General features: G+C 38.0%; 1 protein-coding gene across 10 annotated transcripts in view; it reads right to left on the minus strand.

Annotated features, from left to right (window-relative positions):
* The window catches only part of MYLK4 (myosin light chain kinase family member 4), a 104,915-nt gene that overhangs the window by 26,098 nt on the left and 61,807 nt on the right, over positions 1–17,010 (minus strand). For 6 of the 10 annotated variants that reach the window (XM_079148403.1, XM_079148406.1, XM_079148401.1 and 3 more), the window contains 3 exons: positions 2,611–2,689; positions 1,837–2,275; positions 236–537 (listed from right to left, as the gene is read on the minus strand). In XM_079148403.1, the coding sequence (XP_079004529.1) occupies positions 236–537; positions 1,837–2,275; positions 2,611–2,689 (820 nt within the window). The remainder of the gene's footprint in view (positions 1–235; positions 538–1,836; positions 2,276–2,610; positions 2,690–17,010) is intronic. The other 4 variants (XM_079148409.1, XM_079148410.1, XM_079148402.1 and 1 more) reach the window with 2 other exon arrangements.

Genomic DNA, 17,010 nt, shown 5'->3' on the forward strand with positions numbered 1-17,010 from the left:
ACTTCTTACACTATGAATATGCTGAAAGAATGTTGTCAAGAGAGCATTCACTTGGAGGCATTCATGACTTCAGTGTTTTTCTTAAAAAAAAAGAAAGTGCCCCAGCTAAACACACCAACAGCATCCATATGGCTTAAGTCTCCTTCAGGCCGTTAGGAAAATGAAGCCTTGGTTGGAATGCTTGCTGGAAAAGGTTAGGAAGTTTTAAAAGGCCAGAATAAAAGCCATTTCCTACCCAATAGGGCCACTGGATCTTGCTTTCTGGAGGGTTTCATTTCCACAGACTCCAGGGGTTGACCCCGTAAGCTCCTCTGGGCTTGACTGGCTTCCTGGGTCCCTTTAAATGTGTGCTTTTCACCTGCACCCACTAGATCTATTCTGCTCTTTTTGCTGTCCTCCTTGATGAAGCACTCCTCAGTCACTCTGCGCTTACTGCTGCCAGCTGACTCCGTTTGTTCAGCATGCTGGAAGGTGCATCCTGTTGCTGAATTTCCCGGGACTCCTGGTGTAGATATGGTCTTGGCACTGCTGATGCACCTGGAAAATAAAATCCAGTTGCAGCTCTCAAAGTTTCAAAGAGAAAATGCTCAGATGGTCAAAATTCTCAGAACTAAAGCTTTCCTACAAATGGTGTTCTGGTGAAGAGGATGTGAGTTCGGAGACAGAGAGACGACCATTTCAGTGTTTGGAGACCGAATGAAGCAGTGGGTTCTCCCCTTAGAATCTATGTAAATTACCAGGATCCAGAGAAAGTCCCCAAGACCTCATGGTGACCCTAAGGTACTTCACTTCTTTACAAAAGTGGCCATTGTATGGAAACCTAATTAATTTGTTCTTCATTTTTTCCTTTTCCTTTATTTACAGAAGAGAGAAATAATTACTTGTATAATACAAGAAGCAATAATCTCTCTGAATATTATCAGTCTTGAGGGAACATTGGGTGATAGAAGAATTGACCTAATTTCCGGTTTGGGGGCAGCTCCTATACCTACTAAGTACATCTTTGCAGCGATGGACTTCAATAATCATCAGTGTTTATATTTAATGTATGGAAAGTTAGATTTATCCAAGATTAGGTTTCAAGTATATTATTTTAAAGTTAAACAAGAATTATGTTTTCAATCCCTAAAAAGGACTACACAAGTGTTTGGATGCCCTTTGTTCCAAATAGATACCATGGGTCATCATAACCTAGAGCAATTAATTTCAGTTAGCTACAAAATTTTCCGAATTTACATGTGCAAGTTTGCATTTGAGGAAGAGAATCATTCAATAATCTATGTCTTGCAATTCTTGGGTGTAAATAGCCAATTTGTTCTGTATAATGGACTAAATAAACTTAGTCATATTTAGGTTTCTGACTTACAATTAAATCTAATCATTATTTAATCATTGATCTTAAGGACAATGTGTTCTATATGGCTAAACAACAAGAAAAAAAAAAGCTTTTTCTTTGATCTGTACAAAATGTTGATTACTGGAAATATTTATGAACTTTGTCTTCATCTATATGATGGTAGGAGATTGGAAAGCAATAATATAGGGATGGGGATGTAGCTCAGTGGTAGAATGCACACTGAGCATGATCAAGGCCCTGGGTTCAATCCCCAGCACCCAAACAAAACAAAACAATAAAATGCCTTAAAATATCAGAGACAAGAAGAAAAACAAGGGTAAGAATGTGACCATGAAAAAAATCTACATGAGCCAGGAAATTGGGTTCTAAATCATTAGTTTAAAACTCTCCTCATTTTTCTTTTCACTGTGACCTTGAACTGTAATGGCGGATAGATCCCTAAGAAACATCAGTTGTGGGTATGTAGTGCTGTACCCTACCTTTCATGGGACTGATCACCGTTAGTTTTATCAACATGCTGCTTTTTATTTGAACATTTGTCCAGCACGGTTGCTCTTGCTGTTGTAGACCTTCCTTCCTCCTCAGCTTCTTTTCCACTGGCCTCTTCCTGAGAATTGACCCCGTTTTTCTCTCCTTTGAGCACTGGACATTCATTTTTATCCACAGTGACTTGCTTATCATCTCCAGCACTATTATTTTCTTTTCTCTTCAAGTTTTCTGTGCAAGAAATACCTTTTCCATCTACATTCCCTCTTGGCTCTATGCAATTTCTTAGAGCAGATGCCTCTGCCTTGTCTTGCCTTTCTGTATGACATACAGCAAAACTTCTCTGAGCATTGGTCTTCTCAGAATTTTTCTTGTTGAGTTTATCAATGTTTTCTTTCTCAGATGACAGTTGGTTCTTCTGGGTAGATCTCTCTAAAAGCCACCACAGGATACAAAATATTTTAATGGAGAATGCATGTGATCAGTGTAAGTTTGGCTTCATATCATGCCACTCTACTCTGGTTTCTTTTTTATCAGTGAACATACATTTTTAATAGCAAAGTAGAAGGAAATATGATTAATTGATTGACAATTGGATTTTAAGAGATTTTCTTTTTTGTAATTGATGGGACCCAAAGTTAATCAGAAAAAAGCATTCATAAAACAAGAATTCTCTCTAAACATGTAGCTTCCTCTGGATAAGACAAATAGCAGGATTTTCAAAGCAGATTCTTGGTCTGCAATTAGTCTTCTAAGGATGTTGTTACCTGTGAGGGCTGATGTCCTTTCACCTTTGACAAGTGTCTTTTCCTTCAGCCCAGGGTTCGACCACGCCTTCTCCTTAGCCTGTGGATACGAAAGTAATTGAGGTTACCTGAGATTTCTCAACCTCATTGCTGCTGACAGTTGGGGCTGCATAAAGGCTTTGTGGTAAGGAACATCATGAGCATTATAGGTGTTCAGCAACTTCCCTGATCTCTATCCAGAAGATGCCAGTAGCATCCTGCTTCCCCACTGTCACAACCAAACGCATCTCCAGGCATTTAAAACTTACTCTCTTAATTATTTTAAAACATACAACACATTATTGTTCACTATATTCACTCTGCTGTACAATAGATCTCAAAACCTACACCTCTTGCCTATCTGAAACTTTGTCAATCACAATAATATTAATAAAACAAAAAGTCTCCAGAGATTGCTAAATGTCCCCTAAGTGTAAAAATACTCCAGGTTAAGAATCATGGTATTATATAATTCCAACACAGCAAAAGACACAAAAATTAACAGACATGTAGTGGACAGAACAGTCTGAATTATTGAAATCCTATATGTACTAATCTTATAATGAAATTCTATCCTAAAACAAATAAACTCACTTATTTTCAAAGAAATACTGTAGAATCCTATCATGATTTGTAGGTGGCCCATCTTCATGCATAGATTAAAGAATGCTGATAATGTATGCACCACCTTTGACCTCTGTTTATGTTGCCTCAATATGATTCATATAGATAAATCAAATAAAAACGAGAGTTTTTATGTGAATGATTTTGCAAACAGAAAGTGAAAGAAAATAAGCTTCTTATAAGTTGAGTTTTTATGTTGCTTAGAGAAAATATCCCTTTTCCTAAGTGGATAAAAACTCTTCTCACATCCTGGATTCTTTGAGTTAGTTTAGCAAATCCCTTTAAAATACCATATAAAATGCAAACATCAGCCTCACCCACCCAAATTATCACAATTCCAAAGTTATGTACTAGAAATTTATGAAATTGTATGGAGATCCAAAGAATGTATTCTCTCTCTCTCTCTCTCTCTTTCTTTCTCTCTCTCTTTCCTCTCTCTCCTCTCCTCTTTCTTTGAAACTGAAACAATTTAACAATTTGCCTTGGGGGATTTGTGACCATGAATCATCATGTAAGTCAGAGCATAGTCACCAAGACAAATTGCAATGTGTACTTTTAAATGATTCAAGGAGCAGTTCCACAGGTTCAAAGTGTTTCCATCTTTAAGCTGGGGACCTCGCAACACAGAGGCATGAGTAGCAAATCTGTAGAAAGCCAGGGTTGTAGATTAGATCTGTAGTTTCTCTTCAAAGTCCAAGTGCAGAGATGGCAGGGAACCTGGTCTCCAGCTTCCTCAGGCAGCTCCTCCTCTATGTTTACACAGAACTTGGTATGTGCCCCACCCTTGTTATCTCTTGCAACACTTCATTGAAGCTTATTTCCCCTGTCATTTTCCCACTAGACTATGGGCTTCTAATGGGCAAAAAGACTGGCTCATTTTAGACTCCTGGTGCTTAGTCCAGGGACCAGCACATAGCAATGATGACAATGATGATGATGATGATGATGATGATGGTAGCGACAGTAGTAATGACTGGTGATGATGATGATGATGGAGATGATGGTGATGACCGCTAACATTTACTGAGCATGGACAATGGGCCAGTTATTCTCATAACCATCACAAGAATCAATTTGGTTGCTCCTCATAACAACCATTTGGGATAGAGACTATCATCCCATTTTATAGATGAAGCCCGGATTCTAACTCAGTTGTCTAGCTCACTCTGTGCTCTTAGTAACTACCTACACCACACTGTTCCACTAGATAAAAAAAGAAGAAGGACCATAGCCACGCTACATTATTAATATATATTGAGATCTATGTAGTTGGCACCACAGGAAATGAGATTAAAAGAGAAGAGGTAAATATTTCTTGGTTGAAAGATTAGAATTAACTAGGAAGGGGGAGGGAATAAGAGAAAAAGAGACACTATTTAATTTCAATTTTGAAAATGCATATTCAACAGCCAAATAAGAAATATTACCAAGTTGTGTTTATAACATTTTACAAATTTTTCTTTCAAGATTTCTCTGTTTTGTTTTGTTTTGATTTTTTTTTTTTCAAGCCAAGATTTTGCTATGTTGCCGAGGCTGGTCTCAAACTCAATGATATTTCTGCCTTAGTTTCCTGAGTAGCTGGGATTACAGGCATGAGCCACTGCACTTGGCTTCAATGATTCTCTTTCTAAATGAAAATTCCTGGGGTATAAATAGACATTGTGCTTCTGGGCTTATCCTGTGTGGCATAAACACAATGGTAAAAAGCAAATGTGTACTTAAAAATGAAAACGGGTGTGAATTGGTCAATTTCAGTCCATCAAAACATGCAAAATTGAGAATTTGGCTGTGCTATTCTATGAAGCACTGATCAGTCAGTATTTGCCCCAAAAGTCACCTATGCATCAGATGGTAAATGTCCACATGCTTTGCCAACATTCTTTAGGTACCAACAGAACTCCTCGGTCCTGAGGTATATAAGAAGTCAGTTTCCAAAAAATGTTGTTTGTTCCTTTGGCAATTATATTTCACATATGTTTTTACCTTTTAAATAATGTAAGAAGGCCCTCATTCATTGCCATAGGCTATTATATTTTCATTTCCCTATGTAATACTGACATCTAGAGGAACTTTTAACTGAAGAATTTCCAATGACACAACTTGAGTTCTCCTTTTCTGTCCCTAGACCAAAACCTTTTTGAACTTCAACTTTTTACTTTGCATTTTTGAGTTCTGTGTAGAAGCTGTTAAACAGCACAGGACTATAGCTATATCTTGTTTGATGTCCAAAAATGAAGCTTGTTTTCTATGGACTACAGAGGATTGATCAGTGCTATTTAGGATGAAGTTCCTGAAACCATTTAAATCATCATCCCATTAATGGGATGAAAACCACATCAAGGATTGTGTTCCTCTGCTGAGTTGGCACCAATGGCTGAGATAAACCAAAGGACCTCACTTCATTCCAATTCCCTTATTCAGTCACTTAGTTCATTTGTATGTTCACATATGGATGCCTTTGTTACTATTTGACAATTCCTTTTATAAATAATTTACTAGTGGTTTTAAGATGACACAGGGAAGAAGGGGGACATAGCACAGATGCCTAAATCTTCAAAACATAGCTTGGTTCTCTTCACTTCACCTCACTAGATGTGTCCCCGAGGGAGGTGCATGTACCCAGGGAACATGAAGGAAATGTTAGAACTCATTTCTATTTATTTCATATCTTACAGACTGCATGTCTGTGTTCCCCTAAAATTCATATATCAAAATCCTAATGTCCAATTTGGTGGCCAAAAGGAATTTGACTGTACAATTCAGCATTTGCCCTGATGTCCATCTGAGTGGGGGGGGTCTTTGGAAGGTGATTAGGTCATGAAGGTAGAACCCTCCTCAATGGTATTAGTGCCCTTATGAGAAGAGACATGAGAGCTTACTCACTCTCTACTTTCCAGCATGTGAGAACATGAGAAGATGGCCACCTTCAACCCAGGAAACGGGCCATCACCAGACATTGAATCTGCTGGTACCTTGATCTCAGACTCAGCCTCCAGAACTGTGAGAAATATATGTTTATTGTTTTAAGTCATGAGTCTATGGTAATTTGCTATAGTAGCCTGTACTAAGACATTCTTTTAAAATTTATATTTTATTTATGTTTGAAGATGTACACTAATAAAATTGGACATGTATATAATTTTATAAGCTTCCATAATATACTAAATGTTAATTATAAAATATACATGGATTATTTATCAATGTGTATATAAGAATAAAGTTATAAGCATATTGGAACATGCTTAAAAATATTTTACTGAAAGCAGTGTAAAATCAAAATGGTTTGGAGACCATGCTTCTAGATAGCTATATTATCACCTTCTGATTTGCTGAAATATGTGTTTTGGAGAACCAAGTTAATTAGATTCAAGAACAAGTACAACATTGGAACTATCAGCTCAAGTCTTGCAAAATATTTTTGCTCCTACAATATATTGCTCTTAAGAGGTCAGGAGTAATTGCTCAAATGCCTATTTTGACTATTTAACCAACTGTACATATGCATGCACTTCATATTCTTGTCTCCATTTGAAGGTCCACTGTTGCCTCAAGATCCAGCCCTGAGCAGGTGGGCAGCGTGGTCCATAGGTGAATTCTCTCTCACCTCATACTATACACCTGCCCAAGACTACATTAAAACTTCTTTTTCCTGTAAGTGATGGAATAATCCAAAGGAAAATTAATTTAACTGGGCAATTTTACTTCCTCTTTCATTGCCATTCAATAAAATAAGTTTTAAAATATCAATTCCATGATGAATTTAATCTTAAAAGAACATCAAGGCTGAGAGAGTGGCTTCCTTCACTGGATCCTAACAGCAGTGTGATCGCTTTCTGAGATTGTGCCTTAAGGGGATGCACCTGTCCCATGACTAGAATATGGAGTCTTCTACCCTTTGTTTTTTCAGTGTCAAACTGTGGGGTGAGGGTTCTAAAAATACTTGGTGAAGGATTGTGAAATGAAGGGAAAAGGTGCTTATAGGCATGGTGCTCTCGTTGTGAGAACACTCTGTCATCAGACTGCCCTGGGGACCATCTCGAATCCATCCCTCTGCCAATCCCTGTATTCTTTGCTTCACTTAAGCAATCTTAAGTGATATCCACAGTCCTGCATTTGAGGATTATAGTTGTATGGAAAGTTGTGTTTATAACATCACATATGGGTAATAACCAGATTGTGCACCCTGAGTAGTGGCTTTCCACGTTACTGCTTATGGACGTTCTAGGATAACACTGTAGTTATTTTAACCTCATACCTAGAAACATAAAAGCAAAATCATAACAATTTATGATGACTTTGTTAAATTTTGATTAGGTTTCTAATGGAGGAAAGGAAATTAAATAAATCCTAAAAGAAACAAAGAAAATAGTTTTCAGAAGAAAGGTCAAGTACTTTTCCTTTCCTGAATGTAAAAGATAGCTTCAGAGATCATTTGTAAAAATAAATCTATTTCTGTTCATCCTCATAACACTCTCAAATTCTCTCTGCAGTAAGTGAGAAAATACTCCAAAGTCCTAGGCGGATAAAAGGAATTCTCACAAAGCACAACCTGTTTTGTAGTCTGTGGGGACTGGCATGGCATGAGCTAGGACAGCTTCTGACTGACCAAATCCAGGAAGGAAAATGTTGGCCTTGACCTCAGAACTCAGTGGCTCCTCTCTGGGCTGCCCATGACATCAAGTGGAATCGGTCACCTGAGAAAATAACCCTGTCAGGAAAATGAGAGCCTTGGATGCATCTGCAATTCTGTGAACAGTACTTCATTCAAGAACCAAGTCAATAGGACTCTTCAAGGGCCTGAATTAGAGGTGCCAATTCAGGAAGTCTAATGGGAACATCTGTCAAGTGAAGACATATGGATAACTTACTTTATTATAATATGTATTGAGCAGCACATATTTTTTAAAAGTGTACTGCTGCACTTCATAGCCCCTACCAGCAAGAAAAAAACCAGCAGAGCACACTGTTAGTCAATTTCACTTCTTAGTTTATTACTTATTAACAACAGGCCTTTTTTCTTCTCCTGGGGACTGAACCCAGGCCTTGATGCATACTAGGCCAGTGCAAAGACCATACAGATGACATGTTCTCAGGGGTTTGAACAGATCGGTGATTGAGGCTGGCCACAGAAGGCAGAGATGGAGAACAGAGTGGTCAGTCCCTTCTAAAATCTGCCCTGCTGCCATCAAGGTTCAGGCTACACAGCTACAAATGATTATAAATATTTGCTCTCTTCCATGCTTCTTTCCAGCCTGTTTCTGTCAATTTTAAACAAACCAGTTAAAATGAACAAATTAAACACCTTCACCTAACGTTTAGTTACATTGGGTACTTGGATAGTACGGATTTTATTTTTTCCGCATCTTATCCTGGATGGCTAAACTGGCCTAAAGTGTCTTACAACAGATTCATGTTTTTTACTTCCTTCCCACTGCCATCTTACTTGTCCTCCTCCCCAAACGGGAAAAAGTGAACCCTCTCACTTTACCTACTCTTTTTTTCTCAAACTACTAATGTGACTTTTCCTTCTGCCTGCCATCCCCATCTCACCAGTCTGCCTTGGTTTGCCCAAAACCTCCTTTGTTTATCAATGCCTGAGTGTACCACTCCTAAAGATTCTGATAAAATTGGGTCCTGGATACTGGTTTTTTGTTTTGTTTTGTTTTGTTTTTTAACTCTACTCACAACCAAGTGTTTAAAGTACTACACACATTGGGATCCCCTATCTCTGTCAGCTCTGGTCACTCTGACCTTTGTTCCAAGTCCCCCTTTCAAGTCAGACTCAGTTTGGAATGACAGTCTAATTCCTATTCTTTCCACACACAAGCCCAGGCCTTTCATCCCATCCAGGGTGAGTTATCCAGCAAACCACTGCTCTTTTCTCACCCCAGAATCAGGGATATGTTCATGGAAATCAGTCTAGGGGACTGCATGGGAGCCCCAAAATCTTCCCTCCATAAATGATCTATGGGGCATACAAGAAAACCTGCAAGTAAGAAAGCCAACCTTTGCCTGAAATCCTCCTGCTTTGCTTCTTGGTCACAATATAATAAATAGAGGCCAGCAGCTAGAGGAAGTGTGGAGAAATGTCACCTTACACAGCACAGAATTATTTATAGCACTTTATACAAAAATCTATCTGAAAACCATATGTCATGTCATACTTTTGCTTCCTTGGGATTTTCTCACCCCGAGAACACTGAACATGTCAGAGACTGCTGTGAGTCTACCAAGAAATGATGAGCGTGAATCTGTGTGTGTGTGTAATAACCAAATTCAAACAGAATTATAGTTCCTTTATGTTCATTTGATTGAATTGAGTCTTACTTAGTAAAATTCCTCTTTTTTTCTACACAAGACCAAACCTTGGAATGTTTTCATAATTGAAGTTTACAGTGTTTTTTTCATCACCCAATAAATCCTTTGATTTCTTCCCACCAAAATTTTAAGAGCATTCATTTTGAATGGGGCCCTTGGTATGCTTTTTAAAATTTTTATTTTAGGCTTATTTCTCTCTCTCTTTCTCTCTCTCTCCATTTCTCTCTCACTCTTCTCTCTCTCTCTCTCTCTCGCTCACACGCTCTCTCTCTATCTCTCTCTCTCTCTATCTTTCGTCTTGTCTCCTGTTCTAAGTGAGGTTCAGTTTGACCTCTCCCAGCAGACTGGCTCCCTGCAATGGTGCATGCTGACAGAAGACAGAGCAGAATTCAGAGTGTCCTCAAGTGAGGAGAAGAGTGGTCCTGCAGGTTGTAGGGATGTTTCAAGATCTAAACTGAGACTCACTGAGCAAAATATTTAAACTCCTAATGGTTTCATTTTCTGGGTTTTCCTGTGCATAGAAAATGCTATAAGCATACTGCAGAGCAGAGTAGCAATCAAAAAGCTACTTCTGAAAAGCAATGAGAACCTACAAAGCTCCTATAAATGTTTCTGCAATTGGAATGTGCAATACAAACTCTAGATAAATACTAATCATTTCTGATTGCCCTCAAACAGTGGTCCTGTCCATTCTGCTTAATGTGCATCCATGGATCGGTTGCAACAGTATCACCTGAGAGCTTGTAAGAAACACAGGATCTTGGGCTGACAGTGTATCTCAGTGATGTACCATGTGCTTAGCATGTGTGAGCCCCTTGGCTCAATCCCCAACAACACAAGAAACAAAAAAAGAAAAAAAGCAGAATCTGAGCCCCTTCCCACCACCTACCTGTACCTTCACCAATCCCCAGGTGGTTCCCATGCACATTAAAATTCGAGAAGAACGAATCTAATAATAAATTGGAGTGAAGAAAATATTTCATAAAATACTCATCATGGCCTTGTGTGTTTACTTAAATCTTGCCTCCATCCACAAAGAATCTAAAAAGTGAAAAGTATATATGAGATAAAGTCAGAAGAAAGACAGTGAGTAAAGAGAAAGGATCCCAGTCATTGCTTGGCTGGTCCAGATGTCCACTGGCCTTGAAGGGAGTCAGCCATAGAAACCCAGCACTGTGTAGAACATCAGTGAGATTCTCAGAATGTCCAGACTCTGACACCTGCCCAACACTCCCAGCAGGGACTCAGTAAAGAAGGTACATGTCTTGATGTCTTGTGTGTAAAACATTCCTCTAATCTCTGGATCTAGAGATTGACTAAACTCTGGTCTCAGAGAAAAGCAACATTAAGGTACAAAGGTACAATGGAAACCATGCCAAGAGTAATCTCTTGGTGTTTGCAGGGGATCTAGCTCAGGACCTCTGTGGTCTTGTCAGCTCTGACAGGTGAACAACTGTCAACTCCCAGCTATAAGATAAAGTGCTGACCAATGAACAGGAATAGAATATGAAGGCACATGGCTGAGGGTCATGTATTTTTCAATAGTGAAATAAAAGCTTTTTATTGTGTTTATACTATCCCTGCAAGTTAGGGAAGCAGGAAGTGTGCTTTGAAAATCAAGGAGAGAGTCACGGATGACGAGGGAAGAAGAAACAGAAGAATTACTGGAAGCAACACCTTTGCCAACCCTAGATCTTGGGACAATGGCCCTGGAATTATAAGGTTTCTTCCCATACCTTCCCCAGTCGGTCTGGGTTGGAGCCCTAGAACATTTTTCACAAGCTCTGTAAATGTGAGTAGTACAGGTAGCATGTTTTGAGAAAACATAGGAAGCTCCTACTCATTATTCAACACCTAACTCAGGAAAGTTGCCCTTCGTGGATTCTTTCTTGAAACACTCCCCTCCCATATCCTTATACTGAAAGAGAAGTCAACCTTTCCTCCACCTTTGTTGGCCATACATCTTTCGTATACATATCAGGTTGTGTTGAAATTACTTGCTTGCATGTCTGACCCTGCCTACGCATCTCAGTATCTCTAGGATCTGACTCAGTGTCTTGCATATGACAAACATCAACTGATTGAATCACTCATTCATTAGGAAAAGGGGGAGACTGACTGCTATAAACAACTTTATAAGAAAAAGGTGTTTTTGTTTTATTTTTGCTTTTGTTTGGTTTGTACCTGGGATTGAACCCAGGAGTGCTTAAACACTGAGCCACATCTCCAGTCCTTTGATTTTTTTTTTTTTTTTTTTTTTTTTTGAGACAGGGTCTTGCTAAGTTGCCTAGGACCTTGCTAAGTTGCTGGGACTGGCTTTGAACCCACACTCCTCCTGTCTTGGCCTCCCGAGTTGCTGGGATTACAGGCGTGCACCACCATGTCTGGTATAAGGTTTATCCTGACTCACAGTGTTGGAGACCTCTATCATCAGTTGGTCCCATTGCTTCAGGCCTGTGGTAGCACCACATAGAGGGAGTGTGTGGCAAAATTCTCCACCTCATGGCCAGGGTGTGAGAGAGACAGGAAGGGACCAGGATCCCACAATACCCTGCAGGGGCATGCTCCCAATGACCTAATGACCACCCACTAGGCCCACTTCTTAAAGGTTTCACCTCCTCCCTATAGTGCCATGGACTAAAGACCAAGCCTTTAACTCATGGACCTTTGCGGGACATTTTGAATCCAAACTGTAACAAGACCTGTGCTAAGTATCTAGTCTTAAGTCTTGACTTTGGCTGTGCACGCACGGGAACCAGGAGGGCTGTCTTACTTTCTCAGCTTCTGGAAAACTCCACTTGGAATTCTTCATGGGAGAAAAAAGAAGAGCTATATAATGCAGGGCATGTGTTCATGGGAAGCCAGGAGCAGTGCAGACTTGCTCTTCTTTCTTGGAGACTGTCTACTGAACTACACCCAGAAAAGCAATAAATAAATAAATGCCTACAAGGAGGTGACAACTGGCCTCTGCAGAAGAAATGCACAATCTCAGATGGAAAGTTCAATTACAGGTATTTCAAGAACAGAATTAAAATCTGTTTCCAGTTAGAAGCCTTATATAAAACCATGCCTCATCTGTGTTTACTACCTGCAGCTGCACCTTTCTCAAAGCTCTTAATGAACTTTTTCTTCCTTGTGAACACAGCCTTATGCACAGAGGTAGCAACCTGTAGTAAACATCAAGAGCAAAATACCTGCATAAACAACACAGGACCACATTTGTTTGTTCTTCCTCTGTTAACTGGGAGGTTCTACAAACTTCATGAATCCTAAGATATTTCATCAAGTAGCTGAAAATAAATCTACACTATGAAGAAAGAAACTGCTAAAAAATACAAGTAACTTTTTCCACCTATTCTGGTCATATCTCATTATTTTCATGTATTAAAATTTAGGTAGTAGTCTAAATATACTTGAGTTTCACATATAATGAGATCAGTTCAATTTGGCATTTAACAATCATTATAAAATATTTCATTTTTATTTAATTCAGTAATATAGCAATATATTTTTCAAACTGATCTCATTATTGGTGGAACACATTTACACAAATGTATGTGTAACCTACTAGAGCAACATCAGTCAAACCTGAACACAGAAAGTTCTTCATATGTGATTACTTGCAGTTGTTCATTTCTTAATTCATCTCCACAAAATTAATCATATTGGCACAAACTCCTATCTAACAGAAAGTAGTGTTATTTGAAAAAAATCAGTAAGTTCAGTTTCCAGGTAGATGCTATAAAAGTGTAAGCACATTTTACGAATTCTACTTTTAGCTTGTATCACCTTGAAATTTTTCTCTATTAACATTTGTGACAATAAACATCAAATTGCACTTTTTCTTTTGAATGTTAAAGAAAATTAACCAAAGAAGGATTTTATTTCTATGAAAATTTATATTCTATTAAATGGGAACTCCAGCTGAAAAAAAAAAAAAAAAAAAATCCTTGACTCAAAATCCTTAAGTCTATTTTTTCAAGTGATTAAACAACTAAAGGTAGTTTATTACATAAAATGGGTATATATTTTAATGAAATTACATACCAGTCATATGCATCATATTTTTATTGAAATACTGGTTCCATCAATACTGATTTAACCAAATTCATGTTTACAGAGTGTACATAACCCTTTCCTCCTAGGTGATCTAATATCTTATTAAAATTAAAAAATAGGCATTTTGATAATATTAATCTCAACCCTATATTGAAACCTACTTTCTCTAAACCATGTTTTATTTGCATAATTAATAATGTTAAAGAAATTACTAAATTCAAGAAATAATCAAAGTATGCCAGCTCCAAAATAAACACCAATTTCAAAATAAAAGTTGAGAAAGTTAAGTGACTTTACAAACATACATGTACTTAGAAATATAAAATGGTATGCTTACAATGCATATCCCTTGATGAAACCCAATTTTATTGAAAACTCATACCCCATTTGTGTGTACAATAATCAAAATTCAGTCTGTAAAAATAAAAATAAATAAATAAAATTTGTCTTTGAGCATTTTATTTTGCTACACTCTCCTTCAATGGTTTTGTGACTTCTTTGCTCATCAAAGTTCAAGGTCAAAAATTTACAGCCTTCTTTGTCATTTTGGCTGCAGGAGAAAAAAAAACCCATGGCTCACATTTCCATTCCTCTGGTAACAAAGCAGAAGGAATTATCCAGTATCAAAAAATCATATTTACTTTGACTTAAGTTATTCATCTCATTAGTCTCAGGCAGCCCAGAAGTAAATCAGTTAATAGGTTTAGGAATTCTGGCAGCTCTCAATTGCTCACAAGGGTGGTTGTTTTGGTTTACCCAGGACTATATGTTCCAGCCCACTTAATCTTTTGGCTTGTTAATTTGGACTCCACCGCGTAACTAAAAGTTCTGGTTCCCATGAAGTAACATGGTCACTTTGATGCAGAAATCTTTACATTATAAGACCTGTGTTCATCTTCTGGCTTACACATTTTGGTATATTTTCCTGCACAACTCCTATCCTTGACAACACTATCTGGTTTCTTCCGAAATGAGAAAAATCTGATATGGCACTTAAAAAAAAAAAAAAAAAAAAAAAGAACCTAAAAAGTTTAACTTCCCTTCTCAAGTCATGAACATGTTAGATTTCAGATTGTCCCCATTCTCTTAGAAGATACTTTTGACTTACTTGATTTGAGAATAATAAATGATTCAGGCTGCTATAGATTCTTTTTCTGGTAGTTTCTCAATCAGAAACTGAAAGCTATTTGACATTTCTCATAACATTCTACTAGCTCTCCCATCTTCTAGTCTACTTGACATCTGTGAACATTGAGCAGATTTATTCCTCTTGGAAAACTCATAAGCCCTCTCAACTTAACTTCACATCAAAATTCCAAAATTTGGTCTTTATTCTTATAATAATAGGTCTTCATATTTGGTATGAATTTCAAACTCTACACATCAAAACAGTAACATCATCTTACATCAACATCTTACACCCCAAATTGACTCGGTGCTATAGTTTGGATCCAAAATGCCCTACAATCCATGTTAAAGCCTTGGTCCCCAAACTGTGGCTCTTTTGGGAGGTGGTAGAACCTTTCAGAGGTGAGGCCTAGAGTCTTAAGTCACTGGGGGCATGTGGTTGAAGGGGATAGTGGGATACCAATCCTTTTCTGTCTTTATTTCCAGGCTTCCATGAGGTGAATGACTTTGCTCCACCACCCTCTTCCCTGACATGATATAATGCTTTGCCAAAGGCCCAAAAGCGATGGCTCTGCCCAACCATGGACTGAAACCTTCAAAGCCAAAATAAACCTTTCCTTTTCTAATTTTATTTGTGAGCCAAAATAAACCTTTCCTTTTCTAATTTTATTTTTTCAGCTATTCTGTTATAGCAATGGAAGGTTAACACACTTGCCTTCCTATTGTACCAGTTTCTATTGATAGTGCTATGAGAGTTGTGTCTTCTTTATGTATCCTCCAGTAGGGTATGAAGTCTCACCCAAAACAAGGCAGAGCCATATCTGTGCCTTGTACACAGATCTGTGCCTTGTACCCCGACTGGTAACAGTTTATGAAAGAGGTTCACCCACCTAAGAGTTCAAGGCCTTGTAAGCCCCAGAAATCCCTAATGATATTGGGCATACTACTAATACCAGGAATCCAACAAATGGGAATCCAGAGAAATGTTACTCTGAAATTCCATTTTAAGAAACATCCATATATTTTTCTTTGGCAACCAATATGACTTTGATGTTAAGTCAAGGGTTAAGAACATCTCTGTAGGGTAAGCTTTGCTAACTACTATTTCTCTAATATGAAACACTTTTCTAAGTGGAAAGTGAATTCCGTAGCTCTAGCCAGACACCTCTTTCAGGTTTGGTTAATGAGGGTCAATAACAGTGTGTTGGGAGATGCTGGAATTTGGCAATAGAGAAATAAAATACCATCCCTGTCCTCAAGCAATAACATTACAAAGCCAAAATAAAATCTTCCACCCTTGAATACCTATTGCATTAAAATAAGAAATAATTTCTTTATAATATTAAAATGTTTAACTATACTAATTAGTCCTGTTGAAATTTCTTTGTAAGAGAAAAGTCCACTTGGAGTGACTTCAGGTAGACGTATCAAAAGTAGATTTTTAAAAATCAGTGTTTGTATACTAACTTCAGGCTTCCCTCATCTACAAGTTTTCTGACACTAAATTCCAGTCCTCACTCCTGCACGTGGCTTCCAGTTTGGTGTCAAGGAGCTCTCAAGCCCTATGCTTCGTTAGATTAGAAATGTTAGTTTTCAGTATTCTTTAAAGTTGATGTTAGAAAGATCAAACAGGATGAAGCAAAGGGACAAGGCCTAGTCGTGCACAGATTGTCTTAAAATAGCTTAGAGTGCTTTCATTGGTGGAATGGGCAGAGGTGGGCTTGTGGCCAGGCATTATATATAACTGCCCAGCCTGGGAAAGGAACTCTGATGGAAACACTCTCTTTCATGCATGACACAACAGAAATCAAGTCAAGAACCACAGCTCCAGGTTCTTATCAGTCTAGTAATGCATGATGGGTATGGTTATTTAGTCAGCCACACTTTATCCACCTCTTGTTATTTCATGTGCATGCCTCTGGATTCCCCACAAGCACCCAGTAAGAAACTTAAAATCAGAAATTAATTTAAACTATGACATTGCCCTTATCAGCTAATGTGTAGTAAGCAAGAAGCAAAGAGAATGAGATGAGGGTAGCATGGCATTTTCTCAAGATGCACATGTCATAAATTTTTGTTAGGGTCTTTGGATGTATTATTCCCCTACTTTCATGATCAGGTGGTTGCATGTCCTACATATTCCTAGCTACCAACTACTTTCAAATTTTCTCATTAAATTATCTTACTTATGGCTCAATAAAGATGAAATGAAATGGGGACAAGACTCTTCATTTTCAAACTTTGCTTTACTTT

This window comes from Sciurus vulgaris (assembly GCF_902686455.1).
Source record: "Sciurus vulgaris genome assembly, chromosome: 7".
Lineage (NCBI taxonomy): Eukaryota > Metazoa > Chordata > Mammalia > Rodentia > Sciuridae > Sciurus > Sciurus vulgaris.